At 34.2% G+C, this 22,751-nt stretch overlaps 1 protein-coding gene across 2 annotated transcripts in view; it reads left to right on the forward strand.

Moving 5' to 3' along the window:
- The window catches only part of LOC149780973 (solute carrier family 49 member 4 homolog), a 113,198-nt gene that overhangs the window by 62,991 nt on the left and 27,456 nt on the right, over nt 1-22,751 (forward strand). The window contains exons 8-10 of one of the 2 annotated variants that reach the window (XM_089938087.1): nt 502-561; nt 12,025-12,154; nt 16,794-16,902. In XM_089938087.1, the coding sequence (XP_089794213.1) occupies nt 502-561; nt 12,025-12,154; nt 16,794-16,902 (299 nt within the window). The remainder of the gene's footprint in view (nt 1-501; nt 562-12,024; nt 12,155-16,793; nt 16,903-22,751) is intronic. The other variant, XM_089938088.1, reaches the window with a different exon arrangement.

Below are 22,751 nucleotides of genomic sequence, written 5' to 3' on the forward strand. Positions count from 1 at the left end.
TCTGGTCAGAATAATTAATATGGAGGAGACATGCATTTTCATTGGCTAGAATAATGGATAGGGAGGAGCCTACTGACCCACTGAATATGGCTAGGTTGTGACACCAGAGAGCTTAAAATGTTATGATTAAAATGTAACTGATAACAATTAAAAATTAAAAAATTAAAAATGTATTTTGTATTTGTCAAAACTTGCTTCATATAGTCTGCATTACGTCATCATGTCTGCATGTGAGTATATATGGTGATTTTCCCACAAGGTGTACCTGGTGAACTTTTTACAAGTTTCCAGTAAGACATTCCTAAAAGAAAAGTAAGAGAAATTAAAATTTACATCTAACTGCAGATAAATCATAAAACATGTGTGCAGAAGATTTTAAATTTATTTGATATGATTAACAGCATGTTTGCATCCATCATTGATAATCTCCAAACAACGATATATTTGACATGTATGCAATAGATTTAATTCACAACTTGCTGGTCTGTATTTCTTTTCTAGATTCCTTTCCAGATACTGCAGCTGAAACACGAAAAGACATTATGCTGTACATGTATATATGTAAGATTACTTAATGTCATCCCAGCTCTATTTTACATATTACTGTATCGAAAACACAAATTGCCTTGATATCAGTATTTTATTGTTTAAAAGTTGAATGTTCTGAATCGTACATATTCATTTGGATATGAAGTGCTCATACATGTGATATCTCCTTGATATGCCAATAGCTTTAGGACACTTTGCTAAACTCTGTCTCCTGCAGTTATATCTCCCATTTTACATGAAGTCATTTTGTAAAACTTTGTGACGCATTTGCTTAATTTACCTCAAATGGGACTCACATATTGAACAATAATTTCTTTGGGCAAGAAGTTGTCAGTGAAGACGATGAACATTTTTTCCAAAATTAAAGATGTTTTATAAATCTCTTTCTTTCACCATAGGTCGCCCTATTGATAAAGGTTAGAAACAAATGTACTGTCTACGTTTGCCTGCTTATTAATTAATTTATATATACTCAGGACATCCAGTTTGACAGATACAATGTAGCAAAACAAATGCCATTTCAAAACTTTAATTGAAATTGAGTTTTACATGTGCCAGATGAAATCAAGTTATACCTAAGTTTAAAATTATTTCTAATGGTTGGGGGAGCTAATACAGGATTATTGGTGATGCCCACAGATGCACAAGAACCTCAAACTAACAGTTTATAAGCATTATAACTTTTAATTTTACTGAGCTAGTTATGGAGATCACTTCACAGACACACACAGAGACTTTTTTAAAATTAAATGTTTTGGAAAAATATAACTTTGAAAGGTTAAAAAAATGTGAATTGTAAATCTCACTAAGATGTATGAAAACAGAATTGTAAATCTAAAAAAGATGTCTGAACAAAGAATTTTAAATGGCACCAAGATGTCTGAACACAGAATTGCATATCTCACTAGGACAACTGTACACCAAATTGTAAATCTCACTAAGATGTCGGTACACATAATTGTAAATTGCACAAAGACATCTGTACACAGAATTGTAAATCACACTAAATGTCTGAGCACAGAATTGTAAATCTCACTAAATGTTTGAACACAGAATTGTAAATCTTGCTAAATGTTTGAACATAGAACAGAATGGTAAATCTCACTGAGATATCTGTACAAAGAATTGTAAATCTCATTAAGACGTCTGAGCACAGAATGGTAAATCTCGCTAAATGTTTGAACACAGAATTGTAAATCTCACTAAGACATCTGAGCACAGAATACAGAATTGTAAATCATGCTACTGTAAGACATTTGAACACAGATTTGTAAATCTCACTAAGACATCTGAGCACAGAATGGTAAATCTCATTGAGACATCTGTACAAAGAATTGTAAATCTCACTAAATGTCTCAACACAGAATTGTAAATCTCACAAAGAAGTTTAGAGAAGTTTAAGAAGCATACATAATTTTTCACATATTTTATACTTACAAATTTTGAACTGATTAAAAACTGGAGTTTAGTAGAAGTTGTTAAGGCAATTGTGTCAGCTTGTAAATAAAAAACCCTGCTTTTGACTACAAACCACCTGTATTGAAAGTACAAATGTCCTGATTTTAGCCACATATCTCCTACATTTTAGTACAAATATGCTGCACTTGACCACCAGACTCCTGCTATGGAAGCACAAATCTCCTGCATTTAGCTTCACAACTCATACATTGGAAGCACAGAACTCCTGCAATGGAATTCACAAATCCACACATGTGAGAGAACCAGGACATCCAATTTGTGGATTTTAAACTATGATCTGTATATTGACTTCTGAATTATTTATATTTTTTATTCACATAAAATGTACATGTTTTAAGGAGATAGATATAAGTGCATTTTTTTGGCCATAATATGTATTTTCTTTTCACATAATAGTAAAACAGCAAGTTTGGAACCTGAATCAAATTCCAGTGACAAATACGGCAATAATAATTATGAGTCTGTCTCGGTGATCAGACAGAATGTATGTTGTCCTTGTTTTCAGGCATAGAAATTCCTGGGCTGTATCAGAGTCTGGAAACATTGCTGGAAACTTTAATAAAATGATCTGTAATGAGGAGTGGTAAATTATTACAGCCACAAAATTTGTAAACGAAATCTCTGCAAGAGCCATTTTATCCCCATTTGACTTAGTCTCAAATTAGACTTTCAAAGTGGGCATGTTGTTAAATCATTGTTTCCATGTGATGGCCTTCAAAGTGGGCATGTTGTTAAATCATAGTTTCCATGTGATGGCCTTCAAAGTGGGCATGTTGTTAAATCATTGTTTCCATGTGATGGCCTTCAAAGTGGGCATGTTGTTAAATCATTGTTTCCATGTGATGGCCTTCAAAGTGGGCATGTTGTTAAATCATTGTTTCCATGTGATGGCCTTCAAAGTGGGCATGTTGTTAAATCATTGTTTCCATGTGATGGCCTTCAAAGTGGGCATGTTGTTAAATCATTATTTCCATGTGATGGCCTTCAAAGTGGGTATGTTGTTAAATCATTGTTTCCATGTGATGGCCTTCAGAGTGGGTATGTTGTTAAATCATTGTTTCCATGTGATGGCCTTCAAAGTGGGCATGTTGTTAAATCATTGTTTCCATGTGATGGCCTTCAAAGTGGGCATGTTGTTAAATCATTGTTTCCATGTGATGGTGTCCACATATACGTGGTGATATAAATTATTCACCCATATGCTATCTTAAACTCCACATTGTATCAAACAAAGAGTGCAAACTCGTGACCTTGGCTACATACCCGCTTAAAGTCTGATTTCAAAATATTGTTGAATTTGTAATATGTCTTAGTTGGTGGCTGTTAGCATTGAAGAAAGTGCACATTTTGGCATTTTCATATGAATTGAACCAAAAAAGTAAAAGCTGCCCTTAAATATTATGCTTGAAATACCTTGATAAAAGGTAAAAAAGACAAAAAATCAGATTACTTATGCAGTTGTTTCAGCTGGAATAAATGTTTGGTCAGTTTTTCCTTTTTATCTCTCCTCTGCCAAAAGTTGACCTTTTTTAATCAGAGACGCACAAGCTATCATGAACCATTATTGATACCATTATCGATTATAAATTTGGAATAAATATCCTGCATTTTTGGCCTTAACCTCTCCAAATTCAAACACAAAGTTACTCAATGAATGCAATGCAGTTGCTGACCTGCCAGCTCATTTACAAACAAGCTGACTGAAAAAAATATGTTGATGACCAGGATGTGACCTCAAAAAGTTCTCACTCGACATGGTTGTGCCTTAAAAGTGACAGCTTGATACCATAATGAGGTACTTGGGCAAAATGGCCGCAATAAAAGTGCTGTCTAGGAACTAAGCAAGCAACACCATAACCTTAGCATTGCTCCAAAAGAATCACAGGCTTGGCCACCATATGAGGGAGAAATTAGTATTTAGATATTGCATCAGCACATTAGAAGAATATGTAACCAGTCAAAAATGAGGGAAAGGTCTCCAAGGTTTGTGCTAGCATGACTGGTCCCTTGGGTATGGGTAGAAATAAATTACATGCATAGCAGACACCATAGACCCTCAAGATGAAGTGACAAAATCATTCTACTAACAACCAGGGCAGGATGGATATAACTGTTTTGATGCAGGGACCCTTAAATATATATGTAAACAGGAATAAAATTAATGGGTTTTGCAAATCCTGCTGTGGCTAAAAACATGGCAAACAAAGACTATGTTGGTCAAGACCACAAACTGGGCTGAAGCTAAAAACATGGCAAATAAGGACTAGGTTGATTGTAAGTCCACAAAATGGGCTGAGGTGAAAAACATGGCTAACAGAGACTATGTTGATGGTAAAGTCCACAAACTGGGCTGAGGCTAAAAACATGGCTAACAAAGACTGTGTTGTCGGTAAAGTCCACAAACTGGGCTGAAGTGAAAAACATGGCTAACAAAGACTATGTTGATGGTAAAGTCCACAAACTGGGCTGAGGTGAAAAACATGGCAAAAAAGACTGCTGATGGTAAAGAACTCAAACTGGGCTGAGGCAGAAACCATGACATACAAGGATTATGTTGATGGTGAAGACCACAAACTGGACTGAGGTAGAAACCATGGCATACAAGGATTATGTTGATGGTGAAGACCACAAACTAAGCTTAGGCTAAAAACATGGAAAACAAAGACTATGTTGATGGTAAAGTCCACAAACTGGGCTGAGGCAGAAACCATGACACACAAGGATTATGTTGATGGTGAAGACCACAAACTAAGCTTAGGCTAAAAACATGGCAAACAAAGTCTATGTTGATGGTCAAGTCCACAAACTGGGCTGAGGTGAAAAACATGGCTAACAAAGACTATGTTGATGGTAAAGTCCACAAACTATCTTTCTAGGGCAGACAAAGCTGTGACGCCATGTAGTTTTCCTTAAACATGAGTAAGAACTGATTCATGGATATGAGTGAGCCTTTTGGTCCAAAAGATGCTGCTCCCAATTAAAAGCAGATTGGTACCTCATGCTCCAATAAATATAAATAAATCAAGTAATGCATGTGAAAGAGCCTACCAATCCTCAATACCCAGCCACCGAAGCATATATTCACGTGGCAGTGCAGCAAACCAACTTTGCTATCTTTTTATCTGGTTTGTTATCTTCTTTGCTCAAATAGCCACTTTAAATGGTCCTTACATTTCCACGTGCACAGATAATGAGAGGGGCTGAGCCTTCACTTACCATTTCAGTTTTGGGAATCACCATGGGGATACTGGATGGTAGTGAGTTTGATTTTTACTTTCAAGCATGCCTGGAGGACCTCATCTCAAATTCACCTATTATAACTTTGTGTTTTTCTAAGGTAATGTCTGTTGGTATATGTAACACGATAACCAAGGTTGGGGTTGGATTTATAATAAAACACTAATGATGGTTGATACAAATACAATGTTTATTGATGAGTGACTCAAATGAAAACAGAATTATGGTTAATACTTGAGTGTATAAGGTCCAGTTATTGGACAAATTAATACAATACACACAAACCTAATAATGTAACATAAATGTTAATACAAATAAATGACCTTACACAGTATAAGGACAGAGGTTAATGATTCACAGTAATTTCACACAAAGAAAAGAATGATGTGTTTTAGTCAAATAGTAAAAATGATGTACTTTACTCATGCAGTAAAAATGACATATCACTCAAATAGTGATATGGAATAGTCAAGGAGTGTTACTCTTCGAACAGAATTGCTTCTAAGTAGCAGTTTCTTCCAAGCATGTGCACCATGTACTGTATATTCTTGCATACAAGTCTACAACATGCTCACATGCTACTTTTACCTTGTGGTCCCGGTGAAAAATGTGTAGTATTCTTTCGCTTAAAATTGTTAATTGGCTTGCTTTGCCCTATGACCTTTCAGGTCATGGTCAGAGTCATAGAAAATGTCAATGAAGGTTTTGGTTAAAATTGTTAATTTGTAATATTTATGAAACCTCAAGAGAGATTCTAATCATGCTTAGCATATTCATTAATGTGAAATTAAGACATTTCATTCTTCAACATGCTTGCTTGCCCCTATGACCTTGGGGTTGAGTTCAGTCTTTAAAAGTTCTGTTTAAGGTTTTGGTTATGTTTTTTCATTTGTTTATATTTCCTAAATCCTGTGATGAATTTTCTTTATACTTGTGATAAATCAGTGCGAAACTAAGACAGTTCATTCATGTCATGTATACATTGACCTCAGGATGATAAAGGTCAGGTCAGTCATGCAAACTTTGTTTTTAGGTCTTTGTTGAAGTTTTTCATTTGCTTATATTTCTTAAATTCCTTGATTGGTTTTATTCATATTTGCAATGAATCATTATGAAGCTAAGATGAATGATATCTATGACATGGTCTCTGAAACTTTTGACCCTGGGATCATGATCAGACATGTTACAGCAATGGTTTGACCATAGGATCAGCATGCAGGCCCTGGCCTTGTTGTAATATAATTGTTTTTTCCAAATTGTGAGCAACATTGAAATCAGACACTAAGCTTCTGGAACATCTTTGAAATGAATGCTTTTGATCAATTTTAAATTTCTAAATTGACGCATGAGATGGCATTAGAAATGTGTTTGATAACCAAGAGTATGATAAAGAGATACTCAGGTACCATATTTCTACAGTGATGTTTGAAGAAAATCCCATCCCTATTTTTTAAAACAATTTTAGTAGATGTATCTACTTATATGTAATAATGAACTTAATAACACTTTAGGCTGGCCCCCTGGTCTTATCAGGAAGAAATATACTGTAACCTAGACCCATTGTTTAAAACTTTTTCTGCACAAAAACTCTATATCTAGCTCCAGCTCAGAATCCCAAAGTTTGACATTCTATATATTAAATTATAATGGAATTGAAATTTTAGGAATCTGTAAACATTAATACTAGCTTTCTAATCTTAAATTACGTAAATGTTCATGGGAGGGGAGGGGAGTGGAGTAGTATGAGTTTACACTCATTGGCATAATGAGAGTAAATGGCACCTGGGGCAATGATGTTTGCCCAAAATGGGTTTTGGTGCCCCAGTGCATTTTTTATAATATAGGCTTGAGTGAGTAAATGCTTAGATAATGTTTGCCTAATTGTAAAAACCTGAAAACAATGCTCTACTGGTCATAGACTAGATGGGGTAGTCGATTGCCCATTGTCCATCCATATGTTAGTAGAAGTGTGTTATCACTGCCCCTTCTGAACTACTTGGAGAATTGTTATGAAACATTGCACACATTCAACCCATGGTCTACATGGTCCTAAAATAATTGTGTTGCTCAGACATGCAGTATGGCCACCATAGTGACTAATGTTGTATGTCTTGTTATTGCTCTTGAATGGAAATTATATTGAAAGTGCAATGAATGAATTACAAAATATATAAAAAGTATTTTTAAAAAAGAGTTATTGGCTCATTTTTTACAAGTTACCTTTGAAGTCCAGGAAGTCAAATTGACCAAACAGAGCTCGCAGTTTATTGATAGATACACATATGAAGTAAGGCCAAGCTCTATACTCAATAACCCAAATTACACCCATCAGTCATACACCAAAAGAAAGGGAATTGAAAATTCTTGTAAGAATATCTAAGATCTTAAAAAGTCACGATAACCAGTGAAGGAAACCTGGGAAGTTATTTTTCTTTATAAATCTAACCCTGTGTAAAATACAAAGCTGTAGCATACATGACTAACTGAATGGAAGTTCATATTAACATGGTGGGGGGGGGTACCAGAGGACTTCTTATGTCAGTTAGTCCTAGATAAAAATAATATTGATCTGATGTCCAATATGGCGATGTTGAAAATCTTCTTATCATTATTCCTCTAAATTTATGGTCATTATTAACATGGGGTTTTAACTAAAGACTTCTTATTATGTTGAGATACTCCTGAATGAAAATTATACTTTTAACATGTCCAAAATGGCCACCACAACAGCCATCTTCATAATGAAATGTAATATAGCCATTGGCTTTTCACAAGAATAATTATTTATGTTATCTAATTTGTCCTAAAGGAAACAGCTCCAGTTGCCTAGTGGTTAGAGCGTCTGCATCGGATGCAGGAGGTCATGGGTTCGATCCCCGGCTGAGTCATACCAAAGACTTATGAAAAAATTGTACTAACAGCTGCTTCACTTGGCGCTCAGCATTAAGAGGTTAGTGTTAGGACTGGTTGGCCTGGTGTCGGGAAAATGTAACTGGGTGGGACATCATGCTACATGTCTGCAGCACGATGCCCCAGAGCTAGACATCACTATTAACTGCCACACTGCAGACATCGTAGCGATATGACTAAAAAATTGTTAAAGCTACGTTAAAAATTCAAATCACATACATGCATTTGTCCTAAAGCAAAATGATACTGATATGGCTGCCACAAGAGCTATCTTTAAAAAATGTTTTTATTGCTAATCCTTCTGAATGAAAAGTCATATTGCCATGCGATTCTCACCTGAAGGCATATGATGTAGAATTAATCCAAAATGAAAATGGTATCCATCTGGAAAATATTATCACAACTTCTCCTGATTGGATGGTTGTATCAACATGGACTCAACAACTTCTCCTGATTGGATGGTTGTATCAACATGGACTCAACAACTGATTGGATGGTTGTATCAACATGGACTCAACAACTTCTCCTCATTGGATGGTTGTATCAACATGGACTCAACAACTTCTCCTGAGTGGATGGTTGTATCAATATGGACTCTTTACTAAACAACTTCTTATGATATCTAGTTAGTCATAATAGTGCCAGGCACATATTTGGTATGCCAGCAATGGTGGCCATCCTGAAAATCTTGTTACCACTATTTCTAGATGGCTGGTCACATGAACATTGGGCTTTCACCAAAAGCCTTCTTATGATCATGTAGTTGGTACTAAATAGATCTGATACAGAGAATGGCTACCTTAAAAATCTTGTTATTCCTTCTCCAAAATGAAAAGTTGTATCAACATGGGTTTCCACCAGGTCTTGAATGATAATGGTGCCAAGTTGATCTTCCTGGAAATTCTTTTCAGCCAGCAGAGTATCGGTCCCTTGTTTTACTAGCCTTAGAACTTTCAACTCTCACTGAGTCATTGTCAGAGGTGGAATTAAAAAATAGAGACAATGACGACAAACAATAATCACAAACAAAATGTTGAATTTACAAAATTTACATGATTATGGGTTTAATACAACTATTATTTCAAACTTATCAATATCACACATTATCAGTTTGAAATCTGTTGATAAAATGGCAACCTGGTTGGTATTGAGGTACAAAGGATGAGCAAGACTAAAAGAGAACCATCTGTTTCTTGATATGACGTTATGTAGCCTTAGATAATCTCCTAGATAATTCATTGTCTCCATCATTTTTATTAACTTCCACAACAGCAAAAATAATATAGTACCAACAAGAACTATACAAAAATAGTGTGTCTGTGAGCAGTTACACAAAAATAGCAATCATGGGTAAGTGAATGAAGAATGAAGTAAATGAACCAATTATTTCACTGAAAAAATGTGGACTCAAAACAGGTAATTATTTTATTTGCATGTGGGTGTCATTTTAGAGTCTTCTTGATTTAAACCACTTGCATGTTTGTTTTTGTCCCGTGTATTCTCAATATTTTCCTTATTATTATGTTAGGGAATGAGGAATGTATTTTTCACTATGATGAAATTGTTATGTCGCTATGGTGACAAAGTTGAGTAACAGAAAAAAGCAAAACCAACAAGTTTTATAAACTTAAACAATTTAGTTTTCAAAGTTATAAATGAAATTTGTGAGAGGAACTTACATAATTATGAAGTAAATCCAAACTAGTCCCTATAAAGGTCTATGAAAGTTTCAAAATGAATGAGAAGTTCCTTATAAATTTAAATACTGGAAATGTACTGGTCCTCCAAGAACCATGATGTTGTCAAGATGGCATGGTCCAAAATTCCTTAGAATAATTTATAACAGTTCCAGAATAATATTATAGTCCAAATAATGAGCACTTTCTATTTCAACTGAACAGTCCAAACAAATGTATTTTGTCTTAAAAAATATCTAAGGACAACCTAAAATACATCTGCAGACTTGTAACAGGAACACAATAAGTGTGAATGACTCCAAAAGTCAGTGAATCTGATGGCTTAACTTTCTCTTTTACACCGTATATTGCGACTATACTTAGCAATATGCACAATGTGACATCACACACTATTGATTTTGCATCAATTAAGAATATTCACATGATCACGCACAACCAATTGGAAGCTACAGAATTATTCCTAAAACGTAGAAATCCAAATCAGTCACTAAGAAACTGCGCCATTGGTGCTATTTTAAGTCTTATTGTTACTAATTGTCAACACATACATAAAGATCTATTTATAAATCCTATGTCATACTATACTCGAGTCACGTAGGCCAGACTGAACTAAAGATATTCTGTACACATTACAGCCATGAGTAAGAATTATAAAAATTAGATAAAATCATGCACCAGGAGTTACAAAAATATAGATATACATGACATAGATATACATAACAAAATGTTTTACATCTTTTATCACTACTGCGCCAGTATAATCCTGGGTCCTGATTGGCATTAACTTTGCTCTGCTCTATGTGGCTTTTTGGTCTGCATTAGGCTACTACTGAATTGTTTAGTAGGATCAACATTAGTGGATCACATGATTCCAGTGTTTCTGGATAACTTGATCACTTTTGGGTTGTCAGAATGGTTGATCAGGATAAATGTTATCTGATCAACTTGGTTTTTAATATTAATTTTCATAAGTTATTGTGTTCCTTTGCTGGCCTCCTTTGACTCTGTCAGGCGTATATTGTGGCATAGGTTCATCAGATGTCCAGACAGCTCCTATGACCTTTTCTGGAATGTTTCATTATCAGAGTAAATTCTGTATTCTCATTGCCTAGGATGTTCTAAATGCAGTTTTTTTTTGGGATGACAGATGGATGGAATAAGATTCTAGTGTTTATCATTTGGTTCTGAGTATATATCCATGTGTAATTTTGCAAGTCTGCTTGTTGTGTAAAGAAATACAAGGTTATTAGTTAGAGACTTCTGTCACGTATTTTATTGAAGGATGTGAGTTATTTACTTTTGAGATAAAGTCATCAAAATTTTATTTTCCATGATGCAATTTCAATATCCTCAATACAACATACCCACTGTTATTGTGCAAGTCTCACCAATGCTAAATGTTGCCGCTCCAGTCTTTCATATAAAGATTTTAGAAAATGAAGGAGCCATATTTATAACCATGGAAGCTCCATTAATTTGGAGGAAGCTGTTTTCATTGGACACAAAGTTACCGAGTTTTGAGACCACCTCCAGAAGTTTAAGCAGAAAATGAGTGTGTGGCTATTGTTTCCATTGCTTCTTTACATGCCCCTCTCCCATCACTGTGCATCATATTAGTATACAAAGAAGTGATGTGTAAGGAAACAAGTGTTGATCTTTCATCATGCAATAATAATTCAATTGCTTTGCTTTTCCTGACATTGCTTACTTGTCTATTTGCTTCATTTATAGCATCTTCCCTAGTCATAAACGCTACATTGGAATCATTATATGCAGACTTGATTATGATGATTGTTCTATTATTCAACTAGTTTCAGTTATTGTAGGGCCTGCTCAAGTGTGAATATTAGCTTAAATATATATATATATATATATATATATATATATATACTTCAGTCTTAGGCTTGAATTAATGGATAACAAGAAGGAGAAATCACTTTTCTGTTTGAAACATGTTTGCTATCAATATTGTTGTGAGTTGGTGTTGACAGTTTTAAAAGCTGCTGCAGGTAAATAATTTACATCATGAACATCATGATGCAGTTTGCAGGTGGGATATTGCACTCCAAGGAAATCTCATTTCCTTTGATTTATTTTACATAAACATCTATGTTGGTATTATTAGCATAATCATAATGATGCTTGTTTTCAGCTTTTGGAGCATCCGTGTTTTGCTTCCTTCTGGTTCTGATATATTTTCCCAACAAGCCTCCCTTGCCACCAAGTACATCTGCCTCATTGGAGAGACCAGAATTTTCCTCTGGGTTTAAAAGTCTTGTCAGGTAAATTAGTATGTCATACATGCATTTGACTGCATAACATAATTTTTTTTGCCAACACCTGTCGTGCATGCATTTGACTACATACCATATATTATCAATGCAACACCAGTCATACATGCATTTGACTGCACAAATTATGTTGTCAATGCAACACCTGTCATACATGCACTGGACTACACTGTACATTTTGCCACTGCAACACCTGTCATACAAGTATTGTACTACACAACATAATTGTTTTACCAATGCAACACCTGTCTTACATGCATTTAACTACATGCCATATACTATCAATGTACCACCTGTCATACATGCATTTAACTACACAGCACATTTTATCAATGCAACACTTGTCATGCATGCTTTTGTTTACACCATATATTATCACTGTACCACCTGTCATACATGCATTTGACTACACAGCACATTTTACCAATATGACACAAGTCATGCAAGTATTTTACTACACAACATAATTATTTTACCAATGCAACACCTGTAATACATACATTTGACTGCACCATATATTATCAATGTAACACCTGTCATACATGCATTTGACTACATACCATATATTATCAATGTAACCAAACTTTGTGGAGGCCTTGCACTAAAGCCCTTTTAATTATGGATTTAAAAGGTCACTGATTCAAAAAGACAGAGGCTAAAGTCATTGTGGCTACAGGAATGATGGGTTTTTGCAGAATAACTTTTTTTCTGAAGTAAATTCCTTGATAACACTTTGTTGTTAGTTTGCACTTAGAGTAGTAAAGAAACCTATAGATTCTGGGGTATTGAGGTCAGAGGTCATAGTATGTCAAAATAAAGGTTTCTGCACATTAGGTTTTGTTCAAAATTAAATACTTTGACCAAAGAACCAGAACATTGATAATGTATTGGTCAGTAATCTCAGTATTATGTGTACTGGCAGATCATAGTCTATGCAGTTTGTTTTATCCATGATTCAAAGTAAACATTAATCTGTTGGGACATTATGTGTACTGGCAGATCAGAGTCTGTGCTGTTTGTTTTATCCATGATTCAAAGTAAACATTAATCTGTTGGGACATTATGTGTACTGGCAGATCAGAGTCTGTGCTGTTTGTTTTATCCATGATTCAAAGTAAACATTAATCTGTTGGGACATCATGATTCAAAGTAAACATTAATCTGTTGGGACATTATGTGTACTGGCAGATCAGAGTCTGTGCTGTTTGTTTTATCCATGATTCAAAGTAAACATTAATCTGTTGGGACATCATGTGTACTGGTAGATCAGAGTCTGTGCTGTTTGTTTTATCCATGATTTAAAGTTAACTGAGTTGTATGCTGGGACATTATGTGATGGAAGATTATTAAGCTTGTTTTTTATCCATGAATTTAAAGTAAATGGAGTAGTCTGCTGGGACATGAAATGTCAGATCAGGGTCTATTTTGCTTGTTTTTTATCCATGATTTAATGTAAATGGAGTTGTGTGCTGGGATACATGAAATGTCAGATCAGGGTCTATTTTGCTTGTATTTATCCATGATTTTAATGTAAATGGAGTTGTATGCTGGGACATGAAATGTCAGATCAGGGTCTATTTTGCTTGTATTTATCTTTGATTTAATGTAAATGGAGTTGTATGCTGGGACATGAAATGTCAGATCAGGGTCTATTTTGCTTGTTTTTTATCCATGATTTAATGTAAATGGAGTTGTATGCTGGGATACATGAAATGTCAGATCAGGGTCTATTTTGCTTGTATTTATCCATGATTTTAATGTAAATGGAGTTGTATGCTGGGACATGAAATGTCAGATCAGGGTCTATTTTGCTTGTTTTTTATCCATGATTTAATGTAAATGGAGTTGTATGCTGGGACATGAAATGTCAGATCAGGGTCTATTTTGCTTGTTTTTTATCCATGATTTAATGTAAATGGAGTTGTATGCTGGGATACATGATGGCATATCAGAGTCTATTCTGCTTGTATTTATCTTTTGATTTAATGTAAATGGAGTTGTATGCTGGGATACATGATGGCATATCAGAGTCTATTCTGCTTGTATTTATCTTTTGATTTAATGTAAATGGAGTTGTATGCTGGGATACATGATGGCATATCAGAGTCTATTCTGCTTGTATTTATCTTTTGATTTAATGTAAATGGAGTTGTATGCTGGGATACATGATGGCATATCAGAGTCTATTCTGCTTGTATTTATCTTTTGATTTAATGTAAATGGAGTTGTATGCTGGGATACATGATGGCATATCAGAGTCTAGTCTGCTTGTATTTATCTTTTGATTTAATGTAAATGGAGTTGTATGCTGGGATACATGATGGCATATCAGAGTCTATTCTGCTTGTATTTATCTTTGATTTAATGTAAATGGAGTTGTCTGGTGGGATGTGTGATGACATATCAGTGTTTGTTATACTTGTTTTTATCAATGGTTTAAAGCAAATAGAGTAGAATGCTGAAACATATGATGCCAAGGTCCATACTGTTTGTATACCCATGATTTCAAACAGTCATGTCAGGTCCAGTCTGTGATGTTCACATTCGTGTGGGTATCATACACAAGGCTATACAATAATTCACAAGGAAAATAGTGAATACATGAATAATGTGCCAGGAGTTCTGGATCAGAGCTGTTTGCAACTGAGCCAATGCAAAAGATGGATAAAATGTCATGTGACACAAGGTATGCATTTTTAAAAAGAAAAAAAAAATCTTTGGTTGATGTACATGTTATTGAAGATTTACTTCACCTAATCTTGATAAGTGTGCCATCACTCACCAGATTCATCTACCCAACAAGTACATGTACGTAACTTTGCTGGTCTGGAAATTTAACGAGGATTTTCAGAATTTCCCAACTTTGAACTTGCAAGTGGGTTCACTGACTCTAGCCATAGGAATGGAAACACTTTACAGAAAAAGACGAAACTTCAGGACAGATTTATTAACTACAGAGTTTTTTAAATATCTCTTTATAATTATTTTATCAGGAAGATGAAGAGAAATATTCTTCTTATAATTTGTAAGTTCAGTCTTTAAAATTCACACAGAAATAAAAAAAATTAAATCTGTATTTTTCCCACTATTTCAAGACTTGGTTTCATAAATTCCTATTTCATGTATTGACTCTACCTGCTCATAAGCAGTAATGTGGGTAATATTTTTACTCTAAAATTTTAAATTTGTTATGTTTTATGTCCAACATTAAAAAGAGATATTTTCAGATAAAGTCAACTGCTTATGTAATGAGAAATTGTGATTCAAATTCTTGTTTCGATATTTATAACCATTGAAATTTTATGCATAAAAAATTTGCAGATGAAATTTCCTTTTCAAACTTTTATTTTATCTGTAACATCTCTCATTGTTTTTGGAAAGTTCATATCTCTATGAACTTATCTCTGTGGGTGCAATCTGCTAAGTTACCTAATTCTGACCACCAATACTCAGCTGAAATGTGTAATTTATTCTGGTAAACATAGTGTAGATTGGTGAGCACTCCAATTGATCTGCCCATTAAACACAGCCTTGCTTTGGTAGTGTGAGCCTTCAACTGGAGAATACATCCATCACCATGATAGGATTGCTTCAGTGGCCTAAGTAGTTAGAGTGCCTGCTTCAGATGAAAGAGGTTGCAGGTTTGAGCCCTGGCTGAGTCATACCAACAATTTACAAAAATGGTACTAGCAGCTGCCTCACTTGGCACTCAACATTAAGAGGTTAGTGTTAGGACTGATAAGCCTGGTGTCAAGATAATGTGACTGGGTGGGATATGATGCTATATGTCTGGGGCATGATGCCCTAGTGCAAGACATCACTATAAACTGTCACACTGCAGACATTGTAGCAATATGACTGAAAAATTGTTAAAGCTATGTTATAAAACCAAGTCACACACACACACACACCACCATGATACAATTACATAAATCCATTCAGTGGTATGAGATATCATCTGTAATGATAAACTTACTTGAATATGTGGATTGTTTAGTTAATTTTATTTGACAATTTTGTATTGTTGCACAGTAGATGCAAATGGTTAATGAGCATTTCACCATACAAGGGATCAGCTCAAAATGGGTGTGCACTACAAACAACTTGTTGCAATGAAAATCAGCTTATTGGTGGATGCAGAAAGTATCACACACACACACACAAACACACACACAGTGCTTGTTCATTATAATGCCTATTCAGAGGAGGCATACTGTGATATAGTCAGTGTCACATTATACTAGTATACATTAAACAGAGATAGGGATGTATGCAAGATCAGATTTTATTGGAATACATTACATTATACTGAGTACAGTGGTACCTTACTATAACAATTTTCAGGTGAGCCATACAGGTGTACTGTGATACAGACAATGCCACAACATACTGGAGATCAGTATCATGTAATCTTTAACCACACCAATGCTATATTAGGGATCACACTATACTGAGGGGCAATATAGCGAGGGTCCAGTGTACAAGTTACACACAGCTGCAAACTGTACAGAGTCTCCAATATCTTATCACAATACACAAGCAGGATAGGGTCTAACCTTTTTCATTTAAAATGATAAATGGAATGAAAATGCAATCATGAATGTGCAAATTCTGTAATTTTCATTTTCAGGAATGTCACATTTTGGCAGATAGCAGTTGTGTATGGAGTTTCTGTTGGTATCTATAATGGCTGGCTCAGTGTACTAGATGTCAACCTTAAAGGCCACAATATTTCAGAGGTTTGTATCACCCAAGTTTGATGCATTATATATATATATATATATATATATATATATATAAGGTCACATTGATCTCTCTTAATTTCAACCAGTTCACTTTGCTCCCTTTTCAAACTTTATTGCATGTTCCATGATTAGTCCATGTTAAGGCCTCGTATTCACACAGTTATTTTCTGGTTCACTCATAACAAATCTTTTCTTGGCACTTTGTTAAGAATGTCTTAATCTTGACATTATTAAGTTCTTCAAATCTTTAGGCAAAATATTAATCCGAAGCTTATTGTTTCTGCTGGTTGAAAATCATGGATGGTTATGCTGTGACCAGTTATCTGTCATCTGCCATTCATATGCTATCAAGTCACTGTCCAATAAATGATTATCTCAGCCCCTCCCAATCCAATGTTTTGATGGTTCAGAACATTATATACATATTTACCCTAAGGTGAAACCTCTCTTAAAAGAAAGTTGTGTCCTGTTGACACTAAACATTGCCACTATTCATCCCTATGGCAAATTTTGTGATAATGACTTGGTTGATCATATTGTCATTAACCTTTTACAAAATACTCCTTTAAACACTATGAAAATTATGCCTCATGGACTTTTAAAAATGGCTTCCAAGAAGCCATTTTAACAATTGAATTTCTGATGTACTGATTTAGTGTTATATGCTGAAATGGACATTGTGCCAAAGCAATAACTGTAATATGGAATTTGTGTAGAGAGAATTACACTTGATTTGCATCAATTATAGTTCTTTTTCAAGGTTATTTTGACAGTCTTCCTTCTTGATTCTTCTCCGTCTGTTTGGCTTACTAACATAGGATTTTCATGAAAGCATGCTTCAGTTCAAATACAATGCTTTAGGTTGATAGAAATTGAGGGGCATTTATCCTCCATGTAATCAGTACTCTTGTTTCCTCTTTTCTATTTCTTTCTCCTCCGATCACTAAAATACTTCATTAAAACCTGCTGTTATTTTCCATTAATTTCCTGCATATTTATGTTAAAATTTTATAGAACACAGGTCTGACTGCTTGTGTATATTTATGCAGCTAATTATCATCCTCAGCAGTCGTATGTTTTTTGATCAGTCTTAAAAAAGGTGCTGATCTTTGACTGAATATGGCAGCTATCTTTATAAATGTTTTGCTATTGTCCAAACTATTTATTCATGCTGGAATAATAATAATAATAATAATAATAATAATAACTTTATTTAGATCAGATATCTCAGTTACAGAAACTTATCTACCTTGAGGCTTCCTGTTATTTATCATATATACAGTATATAAATCACAATATGATAAATTCAGCTCAACACTAAAGAATTGAGTTATTCTGAAAATCCAAGTTTAAAGTCAGAACAGATGCACAATTATCAGTGAACATATAAACATAATGAAAAATATCACAACCATTTTTAGAAACTATAAATGTATACATGTAATTGTTTATCAACTGAAAACAGCATCTATCAGTTGCTTTCATAGAATTATTGATAAACACAATTAAATCAATTTATTAACATCACAAGATTTAGTCCCATGTTAAACATGTATTTTTCTAAAGCTGTTTTAAAATTCATGTCTTGCAATAATGTGAATACTAAGGAATATCACCAGTATTCATATTTCTTGGGAAAATGAGGTACATCAATATACAGATGGTTTGCTTCTTTATTAAGGATGAAACTCACATTGTCAAGATAGCTGCACTGTTGTGCTGCACTCAGTTCAGGAAAAAATGCGTACAGCTGCCACTTAATTCAATATTGTGTCAACTCAACTTGGTTTTGTTGGCCTGAAAGGTTGTCCCAAGTTAGTGTGACACAGCCTGTGCATTTGCCAGATAGGCTGTCCCAAGATAGTATGACACAGCTTGTGCATTTGCCAGAAAGGTTGTCCCAAGTTAGCATGACACAGCCTGTGCATTTGCCGGATAGGATGTCTCAAGCTAGTATGACAAAGCTTGTGCATTTGTCTCCAGGTAGCATGATACAGCCTGTGCATTTGCCAGAAAGGTTGTTTCCAACTACTATGACACTTCTAACTGCCCAGTCAGTCTTCATACTTGCCAGTGAAAATAAAGCATTATCTTCTCCAAAATTCTACCACGCATCTAAATTTGTATTTATGAGAAAAAGCCACTATAAATTGTATCAGTGTTAGAATGAGCATAATGATCAAGGGTATCCATATGTTTGTGTGTAAGAGAGAGAAAGTTATAAAAGATGAATTGCTGTATGCCATTTCATGTATCTGCCAACTTATGCAATTTCAACTTATGTAAATTTTGCATTAGCATGATATCATATGACCTTTTTTAATTTAATTTTCTGTAAATGTACTGATAAATTAGGAAATAATAAAATACTTTTTTCTTTCTTATGTATTACAGATCTTACCCCATCTTTTCTATTATTAAATATGAATTGGGGAAGGGCTTATCTAAAGTTGTCAGAACTTGTAGTCCCACCCCTTATGCATAATTTAGCAAATAAAATACCCCACCCTTTTGATTATTAAATATGAATTGGGGAAGGGCTTATCTAAAGTTGTAAGAAATTGTAGTCCCACCCCTTATACATAATTTAGCAAATAAAATACCCCACACTTTCTTTTATTAAATATGAATTGGGGAAGGGCTTATCTAAAGTTGTAAGAACTTGTAGTCCCACCCCTTTTGCATAATTTAGCAAATAAAATACCCCACCCTTTCTTTTATTAAATATGAATTGGGGAAGGGCTTATCTAAAGTTGTAAGAACTTGTAGTTCCACCCCTTATGCATAATTTAGCAAATAAAATATGTTTAGACCATTAAATATTAGCAAATATTGTCACATGATACAGAAATTATTCCTGTTAATCAGCACTTGAAAGACAAATAGGAAACACAATTTGTATATCTCCAGTGAATGTGACAGTTTTCAAATCAAAACTGTTTTAACTGCTTTATCTGTGCTAAGCACTTATCCATATTGTTGATCACTATGTAAATCAGATACAGAATGTAAAATAATAATAATCATAATAATAACACAAGTGGAAAAGATTAGTAAAAATTTCGTTAGTTTTAATAACTTTTATACAGAAGTTCAAACCATGTACTTATTTGTCTATCATTTGGATCATATGGCTGATGTAGCCTAAACAACGGAAGCAAATTTTGGTGTACATGTACTTGTGTCCCAAGCTGTGTGCATGATGGCATACTTTTTCCCAAACTGTGCATGCTGGCATACTTGTGTCCCAAGCTGTGAGCATGCTGGCATACTTGTGTCCCAAACTGTGTAAATGCTGGCATAATTGTCTCCCATGTTGTGTGCATGTTGGTCATACTTTTGTCCCATGCTGTGTGCATTATGGCATACTTTTTCCCAAGCTGTGTGCATGATTGCATACTTTTTCCCAAACTGTGTGCATGCTGGCATACTTGTGTCCCAAGCTGTGAGCATGATGGCATACTTGTGTCCCAAACTGTGTACATGCTGGCCTACTTGTGTCCCATGTTGTGTGCATGTTGGTCATACTTGTGTCTCAAGCTGTGTGCATGGAGGCATACAGTAGCAGAGAGGGTGAACAGACCAGTTTTGGAGCAAGTCTTCTTTTTGAAGAAAAAAAAACTTCATGCGAAAAAAATTAAAATACAAGGTGAATAATGTCAAACCGATGCCTCTAACTGACTGAGATTGACTCTAACTGGGTTAGTTCATTTTGTTACTTTATCTTTGTCGCTCATGTTTTCAATTTTGTATGTGTTTTGTTTTCCTTTTGGGCACTTATTTGTGGTCACACCCTCCCTGCTGATGTTTCTTTAACCAAAGATTTTATCCTTGACTTGTCAAGGGAGATGCATGATATTGTGACCTATGATCATGTAAATTTATTATGATAAATCCATGTGGAGTCCACGTCTAAATTTGAATCTCTTTATTCAGAAAGTATATTTTATAGGCTTCTACAGAAACAGATATGAAAATAATATGCCTAAAAGTACCAAGGAGACAAATTATAGAATTTGAATCCAGAGAAATGGTCAAATAAACTAAATGTGTGGTATAATATCTTTCTTTGTAATTATTTTTATTTGTTGGACAGTTCATTTTGGGTCATTTTTCACAATAATGAAAAGATCGAGGATCAGATGACTGATCCTTTCATTGATGTATTTGATCACGTGGCGAAAAATCTTAAAATATTATTGTAAATACAGCAATTATTTATTCATTATGAGGCCTCCATTGTCGGTGTGGATTTGAGACAATTATTATAATAATAATACTACTATTGTCGCATTTCCACAGTCATGAAATATGTCTGAGTAAGATGTCATGATACAACATTTATTTATTTTGATGCTTCTATCATCGGTGAGGAAAGCATACAGTTATCTATAACAATTATTATTTTTATACTTTCCTCGTCATGAAATGTGTGAAGTTTTATTTGCTCTCACTCTTCTCCAACATATTTTTATCAAGAAACTCTTCAACAGTAAGGGTTTTTTCTTTTGATACATAATATTTCGGTTTTTTTCTTCAAAATAAAGTAACATTATTCTGTATTTATTTCTACCGCACTTTGTATAGATATCTAACTTACCTTGTAAACCCTTTCCACAGCACAGACACTGTCTAGGACTGTAGGTCCTGTAGAACCTTTCTTAATTGATTGATTGTGTATGCCGCAGTATTTTCCATAACAACTCGTATCAGAAGATCTCAATGATCCTTGTAAGAGCCATTTACACTTGTTCATTTCAAAGGAAAATGGCATATATATATATATATAATATACAAACAAGTGTTCAGTTTGTAATTAGATATAAGTTCTGTATAAAATATATGTGTATGATGTCGGCAAATAATCATGTGTGTGATATTACCGGCAAAATTAATCCTGCGGACTGTCCAATACACGCTTTTTTGAAGTCGCTGATATTGACAATTTACAAAGATCACCAATGTTGATAAAATCAGTGTCGATGAAATCAAGGAATTTTTGTGTTTGTGCGGAAAATGATCCTGATTTTATTCATCCTACTAATTTGTTTGAGGAAAATACTGAGGAAGAATTAATAGATATCGCTAAAGATGATTATTTTACTCTCGGAGATTATTATAATTTTTAATGAATGTAAATTCACTAGAGAAATCTGCTTGTGGCAACAGTAAAATGGAAGCAATAAATGCTCTATGAAGTATGTTTATGTGTGAATATCTACTTCAAGGATTAATAATCCAGCATTTTGATAAATTCTACATATTTTCATTGGATGATGATTTGAACAAGTTGCTGATAAATTTGATATTGAGTATTTAGTCAATGAAATTATACCAGAGTTCAGACTTTGATATCCAATTTTTGATATTGATTTGTATTTCAAGTGTATACATACTAACATGAATTATGAGGATAAAATTGGTACATGGATGAGTACCAATGAAAAGATAAATACTGATGATAATATCAATTATTTTATGAGATTATGTGATTGTTTACGGTCACAGGTGTATCTTTTCAAAACAAATAGTGGATATCATATTGTATGTAAATCTACACCTGTATCATTAGAACAACAGAAAGGTCTTACTAAGAAAGCTAAAAATGACAATCCAGAATGGTGCATGGATTTAGAGGCTGGACTTCATAGTATAAAACTAACAAATACGAGATCTTATAAAACAGGTAAAATAACAAAGTGTTAAAAAAATGTATTTCACATAAAAATGTTTCAGCTTCTGAATTACTTGCATGTCCAACTCGCATTCAGCACAAAGAAGTAAAATACACTGAAAAAGAAAATATATCTTATTATTATTCAGATGATATACCAGATGGTGAT

This window comes from Sinohyriopsis cumingii, chromosome 16 (assembly GCF_028554795.1).
Source record: "Sinohyriopsis cumingii isolate HCF-2022 chromosome 16, ASM2855479v2, whole genome shotgun sequence".
Classification (NCBI taxonomy): Eukaryota; Metazoa; Mollusca; class Bivalvia; order Unionida; family Unionidae; genus Sinohyriopsis; species Sinohyriopsis cumingii.